Source organism: Curcuma longa, chromosome 4 (assembly GCF_044706935.1).
Source record: "Curcuma longa cultivar G26 ecotype Majalengka, Jawa Barat chromosome 4, ITB_CL_G26_1.1, whole genome shotgun sequence".
Classification (NCBI taxonomy): domain Eukaryota; kingdom Viridiplantae; phylum Streptophyta; class Magnoliopsida; order Zingiberales; family Zingiberaceae; genus Curcuma; species Curcuma longa.
Genome location: NC_133864.1, coordinates 10708717 through 10728398, shown reverse-complemented (window position 1 = coordinate 10728398; position 19682 = coordinate 10708717). Strand labels below are relative to the sequence as shown.

The window sequence follows — 19682 nt, the reverse complement described above, 5'->3', positions numbered from 1 at the left end:
AATAACTCTTCTATAAGGTGTTGTCGCAATTCCCTAACAATTTAATGCACATTTTAATCTTCCCGATCATTAAAAGTTCAGAATGTGTACTTAAGTGATGTTTGAATGAGATGAAAGAAAGTTCATTAACGGAATAGAAAAGAAAGGGAGAAGGAAAAAGAAATAAAGTATTTATGTTTTACCTTATTTGTGGGGCTCGTTTAGAAAGGATGGAAAGAGAAAGTGTTAACTGATGATATGTATTATCTTATTTAGGGAAAAAAAAGATTCATAAAAAATAAAATATATAAAATTATAAAAAAAAAATATCTTTACTTTTTAAAAAAGATAATGTTTATATAGGACGGAAGAGAAATTATAAAATTTTATCAAAATATTAATATTGCATATAAAAGTTGGAATATGAAAAACTTTGAAATAGACGTGTATGCTTCTTTGAATAAGTTTCTATCCTTGGAGAATCGGCACTAACATCATTGGATATGAGCAGTTGGACATTGAGTGATGATTGCATGTTGTGTGAGGAGCAACGACGTAAAAATGAAATATTTAAATAGTTAAATTAATTTAAAAATTAATATTTTAAAATAAATATAAAATTAAAATAAAATATTTTTAAATTTTCCTTCTCCCTTACATCCTAAGGCTCTATTTGGATAGGACAAGAGAAGGTTCATTAATTGAAGGAGAAGAGAAAGAAAATAAGGGGATCTAAAGTATTTATAGTCTTCTCGTTTGAGATAAATGAAAGATTCATTAACATAACATATATTATTCCGTTTGGAAAGAATAGAAAGGAAATGAAAATTAAATATATAAAATTATAAAAATATCCTTATTTTTTAAATTAGACAATGACTTTATTTTTTATAATATTAATATTTATTTTATAAATACAAATTAATTACTTTTTAAATAAAAAATTAATTCTTTTGAATAAAAAACCCTTAAAACTTATCTCACTCCTTTCCAAACAAGGTTTAAAGTTCTCTTTCCCTTATTTACCCTTCCTTCCCCTTCCCTCACCTCCTCTCAAACAAAGCTTAAATCGAAATGTAAAAAATTCTAACGATTCATGAGCATGCAAGAGTAAAACTTATCCTTCTCTCCCCTTCTCTCCTCCTTAACTCATTTCATCCCAAACAATGATCAAAATTCTCCTTGTCTTATTTATTCTTCCCTCCCCTTCCCTCGCCTCCTCTCCCAAACAAAACGTTAAACTGCATGAAATATTAGGTATTTTTTAAGTACAAAAGATGATTACATGAGCATGTCTAAATAATGTATTAGATAATACATTTCTCAAAACATACATAATTTGGAGAACATAAAAAAGCTACGATTCAGTTTGATTCAGTGTGCTAAACCTAAGTCTCATGCCTTAAAAAATTTGAGGGCTAGAAAAGAAGGATAATAAATCTTTTAGTTCTTTGTAGACTTACTTTTTTTTTTCAGTGTTTGTCCACTTCAGGAGGGGCTAGCTCTGTCGTGGTACAATAGAACAGGTCTTGGTTTTATGAAAGCACTGCCTTGATCTTAGTCTTCTGGTCTTCGGTTAGCGACTTGGGGAATAGAACTTCGTAAGTGACGTATAAATCTCCTTTCTTGGCGCTCAGGTGGAGAGGCATTCCTTCCCCTTTGAACTTTCTGATCTCTTTAGGCTTAGTAATACCCTGGTGTTCATTTTCTCGATCAGTAAATGGAACTGAGAAGATGCTGCTAGAAAAGTGGAGTGTTGGAGTGTTCACTGACCTTGCTACCTATTTCAACCGGATGCCCATCAAGATGTTGGATGGCTTTCTCAAAACCAACAAGAGCTTCAAGCTGGAAGAACAGGCGAGAGTTATTAGGCATAGCTCGCAATGGCACACACAAATAATAATTCTGAGAAAGAAAGATGATATAAAGGTCATTTAGAGAAGAAAAAAATACCAATTTGATAGTCACTGTCATATGCAAGTCATTTCCTTGTCTTGTGAAGCGATCGTGGGGTGCTGTTCGAATCCTGAACTGTTCATCAGAAATCCAGCTTCCAGTCATAAGTTATATGTTCTAGTAAAGACATTCAAGATGTAATGGCTAAAAATACCTTCAAATCTCCAGCTTCACCATCAATTTTGGGTTCTCCATCCTCGTAAAACATCACCTCCTATAACATGAGTATATTGTTTTAAGCGATTTTAAGGTGAACAAAAAAGGCAAAGGAAGAAGCTTCAGGACATAATCACACCTCGTTCCTCCATTTAAAATAGGTATTAATGCTAATAAAGGATAGACTAGTAATATAGACACAAAAGGAAGAGAAGAAATAGATATCGGACAGAAATAGTCAAATCGTCTCTAAGAGTTCACAAACTAGAAAATTCTATTTTGTTTTTCATTGTCATGGATGATCCACATCAGTTAAAGGTTGAACCTAGAGCTAATACCATATTATGTCAATGGGGGAGAGATCTGAGGTCCCTTGTGCCATCCAGAGTGTGATTAAATACATTGTGCCTGTACTGTTATTGTACTTGAACTCATCAATTATTTTACAGGCCTGAACGTGCCGACGCCTTCAACTTATAATGCACAGTGCTGATTTTCTTCATACAAAGTTGTAACAAATGCAAAGATTGGACAAAGGTGAATCCTTATAATTGGTAATGATAGTAACAATGGCTACATAGCAACACTAGCAATCAACAATAAGATATTTAGTAGCAAATCTACTTTTGCAAACTTGAAAACAAGAAATCCTGCAAGCATCAAGAACATAAGAAATAATTTTATCTATTTGCAAAGAACTGGTCCATTCAAGACAACAAGAGGCATTTGCTAACTGAACCATTTAGCAGCGACAGGTAAGAAGTATTAAGGTTTAGTAATTTACTTGACCATCCTGCATTCCCTTCTCAATATCCACTGTCAAAAAATAGCCTTCTCGCACAAATTTCACATTGGGACATTCTTCACATACCTGAAAAATTCAAAACATTGTGAAATTTCAGTAAACAAAAGCATAACTACAAAAGCTTCTGTTAAAAAAATGATGCTAATTTAAAATAGTTCAAATAAAATGAAAAAGATAGTTAATAGACACCAGCATTACCAACTCAGTCATTTGTTGGAACATTCCTGGAGCAATTTGCTTATGATATACTTCATTCTTGCAGTTACAGCGCCTCTTTCCAGGAGCTGGCTTGATGACATTCTTCTCTCTCCAAATCTTATAGCCAAATCACAAAATAGATTAGGATAACTACTGTGCAAGTAATTTCTTCACTAATATCTTAATTTCCTTGATCAATATATTAAATTTAAACATGTGATAAACATAATTCTGTAGAGCCAAAGAACAATTGGTTCTTCTTTAATTGATTACCCTTTGAGAGAAAAAATGCAATACCCTTTACTGCAGCAAGGAAAGCTCTAAGGTCAAGAAAAGCTAGAACAGAAAACCTCAAGAACCTATAAAATGGTTTCTTACCTTTAGTGTGCCTCCCATGTATAAATCTTCCAAAGTGGCATCCAATTCAACAACAACATCATCACCTTTTGGTATTGTCTCTTCCTCCTCTTCTCTTGGACCACCCCCAAAGAAGCTGAAGAAATCTCAGTGTAAACAATGCTTATTAGACTGCATCATCATTAATTCATTGAACAAATGATTTACATGATATAAAAAGAAAGATAAGCAGCTTTTGTGAAGTAATTCAGAAGTTACTAAAAACACTACTTGAAAAAATAAGATCAAAACAAAAGAAAATGCATATATTTATGTGTGTTACGTCAAAAACATGAAAAATTAAAGCCAATACACAAAGAAAAAGCATCCTAATAGTTTACCATGATTGATCCCTTTTGCATCTAGATATTTGTTGTTCGATGCATCTTTTATTAGTATTTTTTACTCAGATGACTAAGACTGCTAACTTTTGTGTAACATTATTTGGTCAGTAAAACCACTTGAGTATGATTTTGTAATAAAAGCTCAGAGTAAGAATGAACATCTTGATGCTAAACTAAAATTTACAAAATGTATTGGCATGCTGACTTCCATTGTTGTTGCTGTTCTTGTCCTTGAACATAACTAGGCAGGGATCCCCCACTAGAGCGCTACATTAGGAAAATAACCAGTAAAAGCATTTGCTATTTTTCTTCCCTCTGATTGGAATAGAGAATGATAGCAAATTATGAAGTATAGAAATGAGTTAAATATGGCACAACAGCTAGCATGAGGGCAGATAGTTGCAACAAAATTTTGAGGATTCCCCAAAATTGCTTCATCGTAGAAGCTTATGTTTCTGTCTTATTCATGTTCTAAAGAAATCTATCATTTTTAAATAATACCTTCAAATTTAAGGTATCCATATCACTAATACCGTCTCACAGAAAACATCAATTTTGGCTGGATGTTTGTTTTGGCGACTGCCACATTACATATTATATTATCTAATATGTTCCTAAACAAATTTCATTATCCTTTTAAAAATACTCTAGCATAGAATCACAGATAGGAAGACAGCAAGAGCATATAAGTTTATCTGGTGAAATAAAATGGTAATTCCAAGAGATAAATTGTCATAGTAGATTATGCGCCGAGCCTAACAAAACTGATCAAATTGAAGCAGTTAAAGTATCTCTGGCAAAGGGGCAATTCATATGGTTATCGGTATACAAACTTCCACAAGATTACAAAAAAAAAAAAAAAAAAACTTAACATAAATAACCTTTTTACCTGCTAAAAATGTCTTGAATGTTCATTCCTTGGCCTCTTCCACCCCCAGCAGCATGCTGCTTCAGTCCCTCCTCCCCATACCGATCATAGATTTTCCTTGTCTCACCATCAGAGAGCACTTCATAAGCTGGTACCAAAAGATCATATCTTTTTGATAAAACAGACCAATGATCGCAAGAATCGAAGCACTAACTTCCAATATAAAGCAAACAGATATCACATTTCTTCATCCTAAGTTCTCTCAACCCACCATTATTGATCTCGGCAAATTTCTTGTTGGCCTCTTCATTTCCCTGGTTCTTGTCCGGATGGTACTTCAAAGCGAGCTTCCTGTAGGCCCTTTTGATCTGCTCCTCCGAAGCACCCTTCGGCACCTGCAACACGTCGTAATAATTCTTCCTGGACATGGAACCCCAAACTTTCAGCGATCGAACGAGAAGCAAAGCTCGAATCTCAAACGAAGCGAAAGGAAATCGAGGAGGGAACTGATCGAGCCGTACCCTCCGAGCGCGCAAAGAGCGTGGGCGAGGAGCAAGGCGAGGAGGAGGAGCAGACCTCTCGCCGGAGTCGGCATCGGGAGCCTTGCGATGGGATGATCGATCCGGGGGTTCTCCGATCCGGCTGCCGCCGCTCGCCTCTCGACGATGGAAGATCGAATTGCTTATTTATTAAAAGCTTAATAAATGTTTTTAAAATAATTTTTTATGCAAAAAAAAATAGAACAAACTGTGGCGCGTCAACGAGACTTCGAGGACGTGGAACGAATAAGTTGAGCCAATGAGAAGAGGAGCCGAGACCATGGTGTCCAATTGGAAGAGGACACGGGGCGTCGATCTTTCAAGTCGTTATTCCACTTGCTGATTTGAGGAGAACATTACATTGTCACCCTGTACTTTCACAGACTCCCGAAACACCCCTGTAGTTTTACTTATTATAAAGTTTTTCCCCTTTTCATGAGTTTTGTAGTCTTGTAAATTCCCTTTTTTTTTCTAAACCGGGTGTCTCATATTTATTTTCAATCAGAAGAGCATTTTTTGACACTGTTCAACTATGAACAATTATGCTAATATCCTCAAGTATTATTCTATATTATTTAATATTATTATTTCTGATGTAAATTCTAAATCTTAATTTTTAAATTGTCTAATTCAGGATTAAATTTATATTGTAGTGTCTATGAAATCATAACTATAATAATTTGAATATTTTTTAATAGATTTACATCGTAACAATTATGATTTCATAGTTGTTACAATATAAGTTCAATCATGAATTCATGTTATAGCAGCTCCAAAATAATAGTTGCTATAATGTAAATTTTTATTTACATTATAGTAGCTACGAAATCATAATTACTATAATATACCTTACCAGCTCAAGATTTAGATGGAAATAATAATATTAAATAATATAAAAAATTAAATGACATTTTTTTAAATCCTATTGATTAAAAATAAACGTAGGACATTCTTTTAAGATTTAGAGGGGAAATGAACTCAAACAAAAATATTTTTACTTTTTGAAATTCTTAAACTAGTCGACTTCTAATTTATTAGGGCAATATAGTTGACTTGACTTACTATCGAGTCGACCAATACAAAGTCACAACATCCATCTCAACCGACTTATGATCTTGTAGCTTACCCTAAGGTTTGGAAGGTTACTAGTTGGGTCTTGAAATTAGATTTTTGATTCCATGTAATCATAAAAATACAAAAAATAATACAAGATTTCAAATTATATTTTATCTATTTAATCCCACAATTATAAAAATTCAGATGGAAATTTCATTTTATCAGGTAGTTAATCATTTTAATTATATCTAATCATTTTATAATATATATATATATTCTTATTTAATTAAAAGAATCATAGATTGTTTAAGAATCATGGATAGGGTTAATAAAATTCTACACTTGCTTTAGATGATGAAGTTTTAGATTACAATTAGTCCCATATCGTTAAAATAACCAGATGCAAAATGTGAAAACTGCTATTAAAGTACATGGACATGAACCTTTGCTCCATACTTACCTGGACGGGGTTTATAGGCGATCAAGAAGGCCTATGACCTAGCCCAACGACCTCCATTGCACTTTGGAGGGGCATTGGGTCTACCATCTCCCCAAGTTGGGAGAGTGGACGTCGTAATTTGTGATAGTGGGGGTTTGCGTTCGCGCAACCCCTGCCCAATTCTTAAAATAAATTGTTTTGTTTTATTTTAATTCTAAATTTATTAGTAATAATATATATATATATATATATATATATATATATATATTCGTTATTTGTATTATTTAATCATTTTATTTTACATTCTTACATTTTCAAAGAAATAAAATTTTAATTATAAATAAGTAAATATTTCAAAAAATTAATATAACCTAAGAAAGCCAAATAAATGAAACTATATTTATTGTTAGAAAAAAATTCAAATAGATTAAAGTTGAAGTTCAACACCTGAAGACAAAAAAGAGGTTCACAAGGACCTTGACCGATAGGGATGCTTGAGTAAGGTAGGTGCCAGTAGCACATTCTGCTTGCAAATAAAAAAAGTTCTTTTTTGAGTTGAATCAATTGAAAATGATTTTGATCTCAGGGAAATAGGTGTTAAGTTATTAAATCATAAATTTTAAGTTAATTGTGTTGATCATCCCTCCAATCAACAAAATAAAATTTTTATTATTCCTTGTCCAATAATCAAGGTCACATATTTTTCATCACACTAGAAAAAAATATTCAATAATTCATCATAGTAAAGATTCAAACTATAAATACTTGATTAATTTGTTGAACGTTTTACTATTATATCAAACCGGAGAGGCTACTCTTATTGCTTGTACTACTTATAAAGGTTTTTTTGTAAGAAAATTTTCAGCCTCTAAAAGGTTTCATAAAGAAAAAGGTTTAATAACTTTTCAAGGGTTAACTCACCTTACCATTCTAATTCTATAGATTGAGAGATGAAAACATCAGGATTTTGATCCATGATAAAATATGTTGTATTTATTATTTTATGTTTAATCTTAACAAATAGAAATGTTTTTTAACTTTGATATTTGCATTGGAATGATTTTCAAAACCACAAGATCACTCCCTTCAACCCCTCTAGTTGTTTGTCTAATTATACTAACATAATGAAGTTTTAGATTTTAATTAGTCCCACATCGCTAATATAATAAGAAGGAAAGTGTGAAAGTTACTATTAAAACACATGGACATGAACCTTTATTCCATACTTACCTGGACGGGGTCCATGGGTGATCAAAAAGGCCTATGACCTAGTTCAATGATCTTCATTGCACTTTGGACGATTGTTGGTCTACCATCTCCTTGCTGCAGGGAGAGTGGACGTCGTAATTTGTGTTAGTGGGGTACGCGTTCGCGCGACCCTACCCAATTCTCATAATAAAATTTGTATTATAATTCTATTAAACATGAAATTGATATGATTCTATCTAAATCTCAAAATAAAATGTAAATTATTAAAAAATAAAATTGATATGATTAAGAAATAGGAAATAAAAATTGATTTTTTAATTTATTTTGATTATCGATATTTAAAGTATAAAAAAAAAAATCAGCCCTAGCAGGCACAGTTGGATCGGGTCCAGTTTAAAGCCCATGGGCCCAATTGGCCCATATTGCAGTCTGCCTCTGGGTCAAGCAAAACCCTAAAAAAAACCCCTCCTCTTCCACCTCGCCGTCGTCGGTTCCGAGCTCTCCCCACGATACCGACTCATGGGGAAGTTCCCTCCTGGTCTCCGCTCCGTTGCAAGGCTCCCCTCCGCCTTCCTCGCGCCCAATCCTTCTCCCTCTGCACCTCCACCTGCTCCTTCCCCTTCCCCTCCGCCTCGCAAGCCCTTCCCTAAGAACAAGCCCCGGAAGACCTCCAAGCGACCGCCCGCCGTCGCCTCTCCGGCGCCGCCCCCTTACCAGCACCTCTTCCAATCCCCTCTCCTCTCCGACGCTATCTCCGCCTTCGACTCTCTCACATCTTCCTCCCCCGTCGAGCCCAACTCCATTATCCAATCCTTCTGCAACGCCGGGGCCTCCCCCGCTGACGCCCTCGCCTTCCTCCGTCATGTCTCCACCTCCTCTGGCCTCGTCGCCGAGCCTGGCCGCTCCGCCTTCCACATCCTCATCGGGCACTCCTGCCTCCACCCTTCGGCTCCCGACATCTCCCCCCTCCTCGACCAAATGTCCGCCGCCGGGTTCCCCCCGGACGCCGCCTCTGCCGACCTCGCCGTCCGCGCCCTCTTCTCCGCCGAACGCCTCGACGACGCTTGCGCACTCGTCCGCGGCCCCCTCGCCGCCGTCACCGACCGCTTCACCTACAACTACCTCATCCGCCGTCTCGCCCGTTTCCGCCCCATCTCCTCCGTCTACGCCCTCATCGAGCAGTTCCGCGACGCCGGCCTCCACCCGGACCTCGTCACCTACACCAACCTCATCGACGCCGTCTGTCGCGGCAAGAACCTCCGCGAAGCCACGCGGCTCCTCTCCTTGCTCACCGACGCCGGATTCAAACCCGACTGCTACCTCTACAACGTCATCATGAAGGGCTACTGCATGGTGGACCAATGCGGAGAAGTGATGGAGGTCTACAACAAGATGAAGGACGAAGGCATTGAGCCCGACCTCGTTACCTTCAACACCCTCGTCTTTGGACTCTCCAAGGCCGGAATGCTCGCCCAAGCCAAGAAATTCCTGAATGTGATGGCGGAGATGGGGCATTTCCCCGACGTGGCCACCTACACCTCACTCATGAACGGCTTGTGCAGGAAAGGAGATGCCTTGGGAGCCCTTAAGCTTTTAGGGGATATGGAGGAGAAGGGATGCACTCCCAATGAGTGCACATACAACACATTGCTTATGGGCCTTTGCAAGGCTAAGTGCTTGAGCAATGCCATTCAACTCTATCAAGAGATGATTACCAAGGGCATGAAGCTCGAGAACCCATCGTACGCGACATTCATGAGGACCCTCTGCCGTGCAAATAAGATTGCAGAAGCATTCGAAGTGTTCGATTATGCAATCCAGAGTAAGAGCTCAACAGATGTTACAGCATACATGGCACTGGAAAGCTCACTCAAGTCACTGAACAAGACAAGAGTGTGACTCACAGGCACTCATTGGTTAGTTCTCTTCAATCTCACTTCTAGTTATTTTATTTATTGTGGCTTATGCATTATAGATATCAGTAATTTAGTATGATGAACTTTCTTCTACATATGAACAAGTAAAAGATTTTATTGTTTGACACAAACATGGTCAAAACTAAGAATTGTGGTAGGATGATTTGGCTCAAGTTGAGCATCTAGTGATGACATCCATGATTGTTCTAGGCATTGTTTACTCAGTTTATGTGGCCACATATATGCACTTCACTATATGATAACATACTTATATGTAGTTGTATTTTGTTGTATTTTGAGTTCACTTAGATCAAATTTGCTATCTTTACAAATGAACTATGAACTAGGATTTAGAGTGCAAGTTTGCTGCTTATATAGTGCAAATATGAATAATAGTCAACATGAGGTCCAGCCGGGGATCGTTTCTTATAAAAAATTTTGAACTTGTATGAATTTTTTTTTTTCAAATCAAGGTAAGTCGATCCAACTCTACTCAGGTTGGATTGAGTCACACGAGTTATCATTTCTTGCTTTGGAATTAGAGAATAGAGATGGGAAGTCATACGCTATACCTGTTTCATAATGTTAAGATGAGAAGTCATACGCTAAATTACGATAAAAATCGATGAGAATAGCTTCTTGAGACCACGCAAGTAGTCATACGACCTATCTAACAATAATAATCGATGTCCACAATGAGATCGTGATTGGTGTACCTAAATTAACATCTTTTGTTTTTCAGGTGGATGCAGCGGAGGCCCTCTGATATCAGGCGCCGATAGAGGTGGTGGAGCTACTCCTGGAGGTGCATTGCCCACCGCTCGGCCTCTTTCTACTGAAACCGCGAGCAGGATGAAGGAAGCACTCTGCATAGGTCCTTTCTTAGTTCTTATTATCGCTATCGGTTTCAGAGATAAAAACTCTATTTTGCCTGGTTTCATTTTGTTCCCTTCCAATCCTACCTAGCATGTGCAAAGTCTTGGTACAAGTATGGCAATTGGATTTCTTACTCTCCAGTTGCTCTTACAAGTAAGGTTATAATTTTGTTTCATGCCGATTGGCCGCGCTAATAAAACTTCTTGTTTTGGTATCGATCGACACACTAGATACTCTGATCAACCAATCTGTGGATACTCTTTGCACATGAATTTGTTTAGTGTTATTCAACACAATAACTTTGCTAGAAGATCTTGCTATGGCATTAGTGTTATTGTCCACACTAGAGTATCCTTTGCCACAAGCTCGAGCATGTTCTTCTTTGTTATTAGGTCAAAAGGCTCACGGTAAGTCCTCGAGTCATCGTCAACTAATAACTTGAGGCCGAGACGAGGTAGGACTTAGTAACTATATGAGAAATGACTAGTTTCTAGTCCATTGCAAATCTTCTTTGCCTAAACATTATGTTTCTTTGGAGGGTGGGAAAGTAAAGGAGGCGAGGCGATGCCAAGGAATACAATGTAGGTGTTTACTTGTAATGATGGCTGTGGATGACAAAAGGGAATCCAAACGCGTAAACTACCTCTCGTAGAACACTCATTCGAAGAGCTTCTTGCCGATGAGATGATCGATGAACACATATCGACACCTTGAATCGAGAAACCTTGTGTCAAAGACAAACCACTAGATGGCCATATCGAATCGGAACGAAACAAGATTAACAAAGACAAAATCTGAAAGTGACAAAGAAAGCAATTTCAAGTATCAAGAACTCATGTATACTCACTGCTAGAGAAAGGTCCTCTGTCTCGCTATTCTTTACCTTTCTTTCTTTCTTATTCTTCTTCCTTTTGTTCCATCAATTATGCTTGTGGTCGTACTCCCTGTCCTCCTGGCTCTTGTGGTTTGCGCAGTTGCCGTCGGGTGCCTGCCAGGAGGGGAAGATGAACCTCCTCCTCGGCTTGCTCTGCGCCGGGGCGGAGCGACTGCGGCGCCGCGCTCGGCCACGTCGGGGAGGGGTGGCGGCTCCACGCATGGCCGTGCAGCGCTTCGGAAGAGGTGGAAGACTGGTAGCAGACGTAGCAATGCAGGGGCGGCGATGGCGGCGGAGGAAACAGGGGAGGCTTGGCGTTGGTCCCGTCGCCGGCCGCGGGGACGTGGAAGGGGGCAGCGTCCTCATTGGCTGCGTGGGTGGGCTTGAGGCGTTTGCAGGGGGGCGAGAGCCCTTCGTCTCTGTTGAAGCCTTCGCCGGCAGCCGCGTCGGCGTAGAGGTGGAAGCGGTGGGCGGAGGACATGGGCGTGGGCTGCGGATACCAAGAAACTAGTAAACTACTTTATTTTATAAACAAAAGAATATTCCTTTTTAAAAAATAAAATAAAATCATAATTAATTATATAAAGATTATTAAGAAAATTGCCGAGTGTGCAAATTCTTTTAACCACTTTGTCATCTCTTAATTATTTATCTTTTTTGGTATAAACTATGCTAATTAATTGAATGAAACAATTATTATTATTATTATTTTGCATTTTAGTTTACTTGAAATTTGTATAATAAAACTGTTTTTTTTGTACTGGTGATTATTGTAAAACATATACTTTTAAGAAATGGAAAATTTGTAGATTGTCGATAGTTTTTTATCTTTGAAACTAATTAAAATATCTTAAAATAAGCTATTCACTAACATTTTAATTATCAATGACAAAAAATGAACTGAGTTATTAATACATAAACAAATATTTATAGCTCAACCACATTTTGTAAATTTAATCACTATAATGTAAATTCTCATCTTGCTCTGGCAAAGTTGGGTTGCGCCGGCGATCGGCTCTGTGCCGGAACTTGCCCACCGGTTTGGCGATGACCCACCGTCACGGTATGTTCAGGAGCATCATTGCCGATTGTCCCTTCTCTCAATCTCGCTTTTATGCCCTTGATGCGCTCGAGCTCCACCACCACTTCCTCCATGGACGGTCGACTCTTGGGGTCACCGGCGAGGCAATTAAGCGCGAGTTGTGCAGCTTGGAGTGACCCCCTTGATGAGTATTGCCCCTCCAGCCGCTGGTCCATGAGTCGAGCCAACTTTCTTCGATCAGCCAACATGGGTCGCGCCCACTCAACCAAATTGTGCTGCTTTACCGGTCGATTCATGTCAAGTGCCCTCTGGCCCGTCAACATCTCCAACAACACCACTCCGAATCCATACACATCGCTCTTCACATACAAATGACCTAACCACCATCATCCATGGAGTCAAGACTATGTAACTCTCAAATATCGTAAACAAACACATACATATTGCTCATACATACAATTGCAAGCATACCTGTGGCTACATACTCAGGCGCGGCGTAGCCAAAGGTGCCCATGACTCGGGTGGTCACGTGCGAATTCTCACCCGTCGGGCCAATCTTTGCCATGCCGAAATCGGAGAGTTTGGCATTGTAGTTCTACACCAAAAGCGTTGCGGAATTAGAAACAACACACAGCTCTGGCCTCTTTTGCCAGGGCGCATAGCTGAAAACTCACTGTGTCAAGAAGGATGTTAGAGGCCTTGAAGTCGCGATAGATGATCTGTTTCTCCGAGCCATGTAGGAACGCGAGGCCGCGCGCTGCCCCGATCGCGATCTTGAGCCTCAACTCCCAAGTGAGGGGCTCAATGACACCCCCTAAGCAATGCATACATATCATGGTCAATCACCAGTAGCAGTAAACTTAACTAAAGAACTGAGAACCTGAAAGAAAGAAAGAAAGAAAGAAGATCTACATGATAGCCAGCTCCAAGCTTCTGGAGTTGACTTTTGGAAGGGAATTTAACAAAAGTCAAAGGGAGAATCTTTTCAAGTAAAAACAATAATTGTTAGTTACTGACTTCTGAAGAGGTGGTTTTCCAGGCTGCCCTTTGGCATGTACTCGTACACAAGGAGGAGCTCCCTCTCCTCCCAGCAGTAGCCCAAGAGCTTGACTAGATTTGGATGCGAAAGCCTTCCCAAGAAGTTGATTTCTGACTGCAAAACAAAAGTCAATTCATTGATTAGTCAATGACTAAAATTGGTTGACTACCAATTCCAAGTCATCGAGAACATTTGCAGTTTAGTCCCTTGAGTTTTAGGAAATTTCATTTTATTCTCTAAGAGTTTAAGAATTGTATTGATTTGCACCCTAAACCCTAAAATTATAAATGGAGATGTGGTTGACCGAGCCTTAAGTTTGGCAAAGTTAGACTTTTATGGCTATAGGGAATAAATATAATTTTTGGTATAAAGAGGAAGTAGAAAGATAGTGTGAAAAAATTTCAAAATAAATTAATTAAATCTACTTTTTAAAATACCTCTCAAAATTTAAATATTAAAATGTCTAATATGATCTAAATGTAAAATGAAAATTTTTGAAGATGGGTCGATTATATGTATGGTAGTGTGGGAATGAAATGGCAATAATGAATTATAGGGACATTTTAGCAATGCCTATAAAAGTGTGAGGTAAAATGACAATTGTGAATTGTTCTTATGATAATAAGTGCAACTAAAGGGGCTATATTGAAAAAATTGGGGGGAGAGAGAAAGAGACCTGCCATTCTTCGACCCCTTGGAGGCTCTCCGGGTTGAGCTTCTTGACGGCGACCACCATGCTGGCGCCGGACTTGGCCGGATTCAGCGTCTTCTCATCCACCCATCCCTTGTACACCCGGCCGAACCCACCCTCGCCGAGCATGCTATCCGGGCGGAAGCCCCTGGTGGCGCTCCGGAGCTCCGCGAAGGTGAAGATCCGCAGGTTGGGCACCTCCAGGATCCGCCCCTCCTCCGGCAACGGCAACGGCACCGCCTCCTCCGCGCTCGCGCCGCTGCCGGCGGACCTCCCGAGCGTCGTCGTGCTGCTGCCGAGGCTCGACAGCTTCCCGGTCGTCGTCAAGCTGCTGCCACCGCCGCCGGTCTTCGACGACGACGGGCCTGCGCGAAAGATTTTCTTCAGATTCGAGGCAAGATTTCAAATATAGATCAAAACAGGGAAAATTGCGATTCCGGTAACGGCGACGAAAGGAACTTCATGCAATTTGTGTAATCCAAGCAGAGAGATTCAAGGAGGGGATAGAAGCGATCCAGCTAAAATCAAATCTTCAAAAAGGCGACTTCGATGACAAAGATGGATATCTCAAATCCCCATAAAACTCCAAACTTCATGCAATTTGTGTAATGCTCGAAAAAGGGAGAATCCAAACAGACTGCTCCATGGAGCAAAAAAAAAAAAAAAAAAGAGGGTTTTGATAACTTTTTTCTAGCTTCAACAGAGAAAAATCAATAAAAGAGCCGACTTCGATGACAGGGAAAACAAGAACATCCCCTGAAACCCTGTAAAAGTCGAGGCTTTTTGCGACTTGCGTAATGATCGAGGAAGAGGGAATCCAAGCGGATTGATTCAAGAGGCGAATACCTGGACTTGATGGCGAGGTATCTGCCGGAGTTGGAGAAGAAGACCCGAAGCAGTTCCCCATGCTCTTGCCTTCTTCTCTCCTTCTCCGCCTCCGCCTCCGCCTCCTCTCTAGTAGACGCTTCTTCTTTTCTCTGCAATTAGGATCCGCGAGAGAGAGGAAGGAAGGAAGTAGGGAGGGAGGGAACATGGAAAGGGAGCATTTATGCAGCGAAGAGTTGGCCGGACTTGGAGTCATGACTTCCTCTTTGACTGTCAGCACAGAAGTCAACGCGGGAGGGGGGAAAGCGCATGCGCATGAAACACTTTCATAACAGTTTGGTCCTTCTACTTTTCTTTGCAATTGGCAACGACGGACGGTGGCGTGTCGACGAGACTCAGGGCGGAGTCTTCCCACATCATAGCTTCCTTCCTACAAGACAAGGAAGAATAAATCAATTAATTATTTTAAAAAAAAACAAAAAACAAAAAAACAAAGGATCAAAGTTAGATTTGAATTTGATTCGTAAATGTGTAAGTGGTGTCTGAATGAGGACTTTAAATTCAAACTCAAAGTCTATATCACAATATCATGTTTCCATGCTCTCGGCGACTCAATAGCCGTCGATAATATTTGTCGTCCACACTGTCGCTTCTTGCTCTAACATGAGTAGCTCATGCCATGGACTAGAAGAGAAGAAGCAATGGTCTTTCCCTTTTTCTCTATCTTCTATGTTTTCTCTTCGATAAAAGAAAGCTTCACTATTTTCTCTTTAACCTTATCACTACCGCTTTAAACCGAATTACATAGACACCTCCTAGTTAACAAAGATACTTTGAAAGACACCTTTATTCATCTAATATTATAAATTTTGAACACCGGCCTCAAAGAGTAGTTGTCCTGGTCATCCTTTGGTAGCTCTACGTTAACTATAGAAAATATGTAGGCTCTACATGAATTAGAGTCAAATGTAAGACAATACAGCTGTTGAAAATGACTAATAAATAGTTTACTCAGATGTCATGATTACTGTAAAATTCAAAGTTATTTATCTCTTAACAGGAGAGGATAGCCAGTGTGGTGTCTTAATTGAAGATATCTGACAAATAATTACAAATTCCAATAAGTTCATACAACATCTGGTGAGCAATGAGCATAGGAAAGATAATCTCAACAAACTATAAGAATGTTTTTAAGTCCCCTAAAATCCTATAACCAATTGCTTAAACTAAGAACAGTTTACACACTATGACTATTCTTTTGAACTTATAAAGAACCCAAAGTTGTGTCAAGGCACTCTACCTTAATTAGCATTTGAATGGAGAATAAATTGTCCTAAAAAAATTCTTTAGGCTCAGTGCTTAGAGGTCAATTTGGCTTTTTTTTTTTTTGTTTTTTGAGGTAATATATTCCCCTTTCAACGTGATTAATCACAATTTGATTATTGTTGTGAAATTGGATTGTGTAGCTGATTACTCTTAGCAGTTTTTGAGTGGTTCGACTCCAGAGTATGAAGATTGAAATAAGGATTAGGATCTTTGAGTTTCTGCCACAACATCACTATTGATCTTTGTTCACCAACCATTCGGTATTAAATTTTGGATTTCTCAATGGGTTGTTCTAGTTGTGAGATAGGTTTAGTGTATGTTTAATCGAGAAGATGATGGTTGTTTCTCAAACTTGAGTGATTTAAATGGCGAGTCTTTCATCGCATAGAAAACTAGAATAAGTTGAATGGTAGGCTAGAGATCCATGATGTACAAGATTGGTTTGATTTGCAGTTGGTGGTGGATATTAGTTAGATTAATCAATAGACAATGGGAGCAGAAAAATAGATACACCATCATAACACAGACAAACGCAAACAGATTCTGAGAAAGAAAAACACATCATAAAACAAGCAGATATGATCGAAAAGGTCTTTCCTGTGACAGCGATTTCAGTTGTTCGTATTCAACTGTTCTACCATAGAAAACTAGAATAAGTTGAATGAAATGCGAAGGTAATCAAAGACCATTATTGAGGGGTATCTTGCTTTTGCAGGATACATATCAACACTATTATGCTAGTTTTACATAACACCAGAATTTAAAGAATTCCTGTAATATGATGAGTATTACACAGCTTAGCAACCATGAGGTAGCTTTGGTCATGAACCAAGAAATCAATATACATATATATACAGGGAAAAAGATTTTTGATTCTTAGTAGAAAAGCTAAGACAATTATATTAGAACTAAGGAACTGCTGCTTCTAACCAGCAGATGGATCACAATACACTTTAAGGCAACTCCAATAAGTACATTGGAAAATTCCAATAGAACAGTTCTTGAAATGAGTAGAAGATAACCAAAGATGAGAAAGAATGAATTCTAATCAATTTGTGGACTTTAGACAGCTTGTGCAGTACCAGGAATAAGTTTTGCATGCCATCTAATGTGAAAAATTCTTGTAATGTGAAAGAACTTTGCTTTCTTTATGAACAACTACAAAGGAATGTTGAAACAGAGAGAACAATACAACAACACAAGCAGGAAGAAGTTTTCTAACCTTTTGAAGAAGCTTTTGACTCCAGCTCAGAGAGTATGGACAATGTCTTTCCATCCAACCTCAGTCCAGCCATCTCTGCCTCTTTACGCAACTGCCTGCACTTTGCCAATCTACCTGAAGCTGCATTAACAGCGATCATATCATGGTAGATGTCGCACGTTGGAGAGAATCCAGCGTCCTTCAACTTGGAGAAGTACCGAGTCGCTCTCCCGAGATCGTTAAGCGCAACCAGTAGCCTAATCACGACACGATAAGCCGGGAGATCAAAGGGGCACCCGGAACTCTCCATCTCCCACACCAAAGCTAGTGCTTCGCGGAACTTCTTCTCGCAGTACTTGCCGTGGATGACCGTAGTGTACATCACCACAGTGGGGTGCCTTCCGCTGAGCTTGTACCAGTGGAACAGGTTCTCCAGGGCTTCAAACCTCTCGAGCTTAATGCAGACCTTCATCACAGCCGTGCAATCCTGCGGCTCCAGGTCGAAGTCCTCCCTTTCACCGAGCTCGTCCAGCACGGCCGCTGCCAGCCTGTAGCCATCAGAAGTCTTACCGGCCTCGGCAATGAGCTTCGCGTAGATACCGGGATCGAGAGTTCGGTGGTTGTCCTTGGCGAAAAGCAGAATCTTGCGGGCTCGGCTCAGCCGCCCTGCTTTGAGGAACCCCCTGGCCATGGCTTCGATGACGGAACGGCTGGCGGAGTTCAAGTATTTGGACAAGTCCGCCTCGATCCTCAGCTGGCCGCACCTGGCCAACACTTCCACCGCCGAGGCGAGAGTGCGGTCGTCGGGGAACAGCGAGGGCTGCTTCTGAACCCAGCACAAGGTCTGCAGTGCTCGATCGGGGAGGCCCATGTGACCCAGCTCTCGGACCGTCATCGACAGTGACCCTTTGCGGAGGAACCTCCGCCACCGGTCGAGCACCTCGCAGGCGTCGCTGTCGGCGGGAAGCGCCGCGATCTCGCGCGCGATGCCGATTAGGGCTTCCGGGTTCTTGCGAACCCGGTCGGCGAAGGAACACCGCGGCGCAAGTGAGGAGCCTGAGGCGGAGCGAACATGGCGCTTCGGGGAAGGAAACCCCGGGGGACGCGCCTTGTGGGGTGTCGGGAGTGGCAGGGACCGGTTTATAACGCTCTTCACCGGCTTCTGTGCCATCGGCCGGTCAAAGAGGGCGGAAATTGCCTCCAATTCTAGGGCACTCCACTCCGAACCGTCGTCGCCGTCCGCCCCGTGCTTCTCCTCACGACCGTCGTCGAGCAGTTGGCGGCATCCCCCAACCCTATCCAAGGGCATTCGTGATATTCCCAAGTCAGGCGGCTGCTTGGGGCGGCGAGGGTGGAGAAGGATCTCCGGCGGCTTCCGGCGGGACCAGGCACGGAGGGCGGAGGCGGCGACCCTGCCGTGGCTCGAGCAACATCTAGTTATATACATCGCAGGCGCAACCGGAGGTAGAGAGGAGGAGCTCGCGAGCAGGTGGCGGTACTCCATGGAAGGATGGATTTCCATAAGCAGCTTGCGAGCATCTTGTATCGACGAGTACCTCTCAGTGGTCACGTGAATACCATGTGATATCAACTTGGGCTGTCGTGGGCCGCTTCAGGGCCGGCCTTTATAGGACAATTTAGCAAAAAAGCAATATGTAGCTTGCTGACGTGGCTCAAATTATAATAGAATTTATTTTATCAGTAATAACCTAAAATTTTTGAGAAATTAGCAGACAGCTATAAGAATTCAATAGTCCATAAACTCACAATGAAACATCCAGTGATCAAATTCGTCTAATATTTTATTTCTGAAAGAAAGCATTGATCAAATTCATAGTAACCATTTTTCACTCAAAAGAATTCTCTTGCTAGTTTGCAAATTGTTAAGAAAAAAAAATCTTAAAATGAAAGACGACTGTATAAGCAATACGTGTTAAAAAAAAATCA

The 19682-nt window shown here is 40.2% G+C and overlaps 4 protein-coding genes and 2 non-coding genes across 6 annotated transcripts; 3 read left to right on the top strand and 3 right to left on the bottom strand.

Moving 5' to 3' along the window:
* Positions 1 to 1221: 1221 nt before the first annotated feature.
* Positions 1222 to 5373, bottom strand: LOC141827601 (dnaJ protein ERDJ3B-like). The gene is made up of 10 exons (XM_074714891.1): positions 5224 to 5373; positions 4974 to 5122; positions 4724 to 4850; positions 3473 to 3587; positions 3095 to 3211; positions 2876 to 2962; positions 2090 to 2149; positions 1933 to 2010; positions 1753 to 1824; positions 1222 to 1673 (listed from the first exon to the last, which is right to left on the bottom strand). Exons 1-10 carry the CDS (start codon positions 5295 to 5297, stop codon positions 1515 to 1517), a joined length of 1038 nt encoding a protein of 345 aa, XP_074570992.1. The 5' UTR covers positions 5298 to 5373; the 3' UTR covers positions 1222 to 1514.
* Positions 5374 to 6749: 1376 nt separating this feature from the next.
* On the top strand, positions 6750 to 6911 carry LOC141828709 (U1 spliceosomal RNA). The gene has a single exon (XR_012601805.1). It is a non-coding gene; the product is annotated as a U1 spliceosomal RNA (small nuclear RNA).
* Positions 6912 to 7958: 1047 nt separating this feature from the next.
* LOC141828732 (U1 spliceosomal RNA) lies at positions 7959 to 8119 on the top strand. The gene has a single exon (XR_012601823.1). It is a non-coding gene; the product is annotated as a U1 spliceosomal RNA (small nuclear RNA).
* Positions 8120 to 8437: 318 nt separating this feature from the next.
* Positions 8438 to 10948, top strand: LOC141827952 (uncharacterized). The gene is made up of 2 exons (XM_074715301.1): positions 8438 to 9861; positions 10604 to 10948. The coding sequence occupies exon 1, from the start codon at positions 8465 to 8467 to the stop codon at positions 9842 to 9844; it is 1380 nt and encodes a 459-aa protein (XP_074571402.1). The 5' UTR covers positions 8438 to 8464; the 3' UTR covers positions 9845 to 9861; positions 10604 to 10948.
* A 1540-nt stretch (positions 10949 to 12488) lies between these two features.
* On the bottom strand, positions 12489 to 17911 carry LOC141827951 (putative serine/threonine-protein kinase PIX13). The gene is made up of 7 exons (XM_074715300.1): positions 17757 to 17911; positions 15230 to 15638; positions 14369 to 14748; positions 13671 to 13806; positions 13328 to 13467; positions 13125 to 13248; positions 12489 to 13029 (listed from the first exon to the last, which is right to left on the bottom strand). The coding sequence occupies exons 1-7, from the start codon at positions 17808 to 17810 to the stop codon at positions 12587 to 12589; spliced, it is 1686 nt and encodes a 561-aa protein (XP_074571401.1). The 5' UTR covers positions 17811 to 17911; the 3' UTR covers positions 12489 to 12586.
* Positions 17817 to 19239, bottom strand: LOC141827067 (pentatricopeptide repeat-containing protein At2g01860). The gene is made up of 2 exons (XM_074714346.1): positions 17986 to 19239; positions 17817 to 17876 (listed from the first exon to the last, which is right to left on the bottom strand). The coding sequence occupies exons 1-2, from the start codon at positions 19237 to 19239 to the stop codon at positions 17817 to 17819; spliced, it is 1314 nt and encodes a 437-aa protein (XP_074570447.1).
* Positions 19240 to 19682: the final 443 nt, after the last annotated feature.

What these genes read in the sequence shown, in the direction of transcription:
- LOC141827601 (XM_074714891.1), bottom strand. Translation starts at nt 5,297, where the DNA reads ATGCCGACTCCGGCGAGAGGTCTGCTCCTCCTCCTCGCCTTGCTCCTC. An exon ending in GCTCTTTGCGCGCTCGGAGG is followed by an intron (nt 5,123 to 5,223) that starts GTACGGCTCGAT and finishes TTCCATGTCCAG; the next exon opens with GAAGAATTATTACGACGTGT. An exon ending in ATTTGCCGAGATCAATAATG is followed by an intron (nt 4,851 to 4,973) that starts GTGGGTTGAGAG and finishes TTTTGGTACCAG; the next exon opens with CTTATGAAGTGCTCTCTGAT.
- LOC141827952 (XM_074715301.1), top strand. Translation starts at nt 8,465, where the DNA reads ATGGGGAAGTTCCCTCCTGGTCTCCGCTCCGTTGCAAGGCTCCCCTCC.
- LOC141827951 (XM_074715300.1), bottom strand. Translation starts at nt 17,810, where the DNA reads ATGGAAAGACATTGTCCATACTCTCTGAGCTGGAGTCAAAAGCTTCTT. An exon ending in TACCTCGCCATCAAGTCCAG is followed by an intron (nt 14,749 to 15,229) that starts GTATTCGCCTCT and finishes TCTTTCGCGCAG; the next exon opens with GCCCGTCGTCGTCGAAGACC. An exon ending in AAGGGGTCGAAGAATGGCAG is followed by an intron (nt 13,807 to 14,368) that starts GTCTCTTTCTCT and finishes TTTGTTTTGCAG; the next exon opens with TCAGAAATCAACTTCTTGGG.
- LOC141827067 (XM_074714346.1), bottom strand. Translation starts at nt 19,239, where the DNA reads ATGGAGTACCGCCACCTGCTCGCGAGCTCCTCCTCTCTACCTCCGGTT. An exon ending in GTGTCGTGATTAGGCTACTG is followed by an intron (nt 17,877 to 17,985) that starts GTTGCGCTTAAC and finishes CTGTTAATGCAG; the next exon opens with CTTCAGGTAGATTGGCAAAG.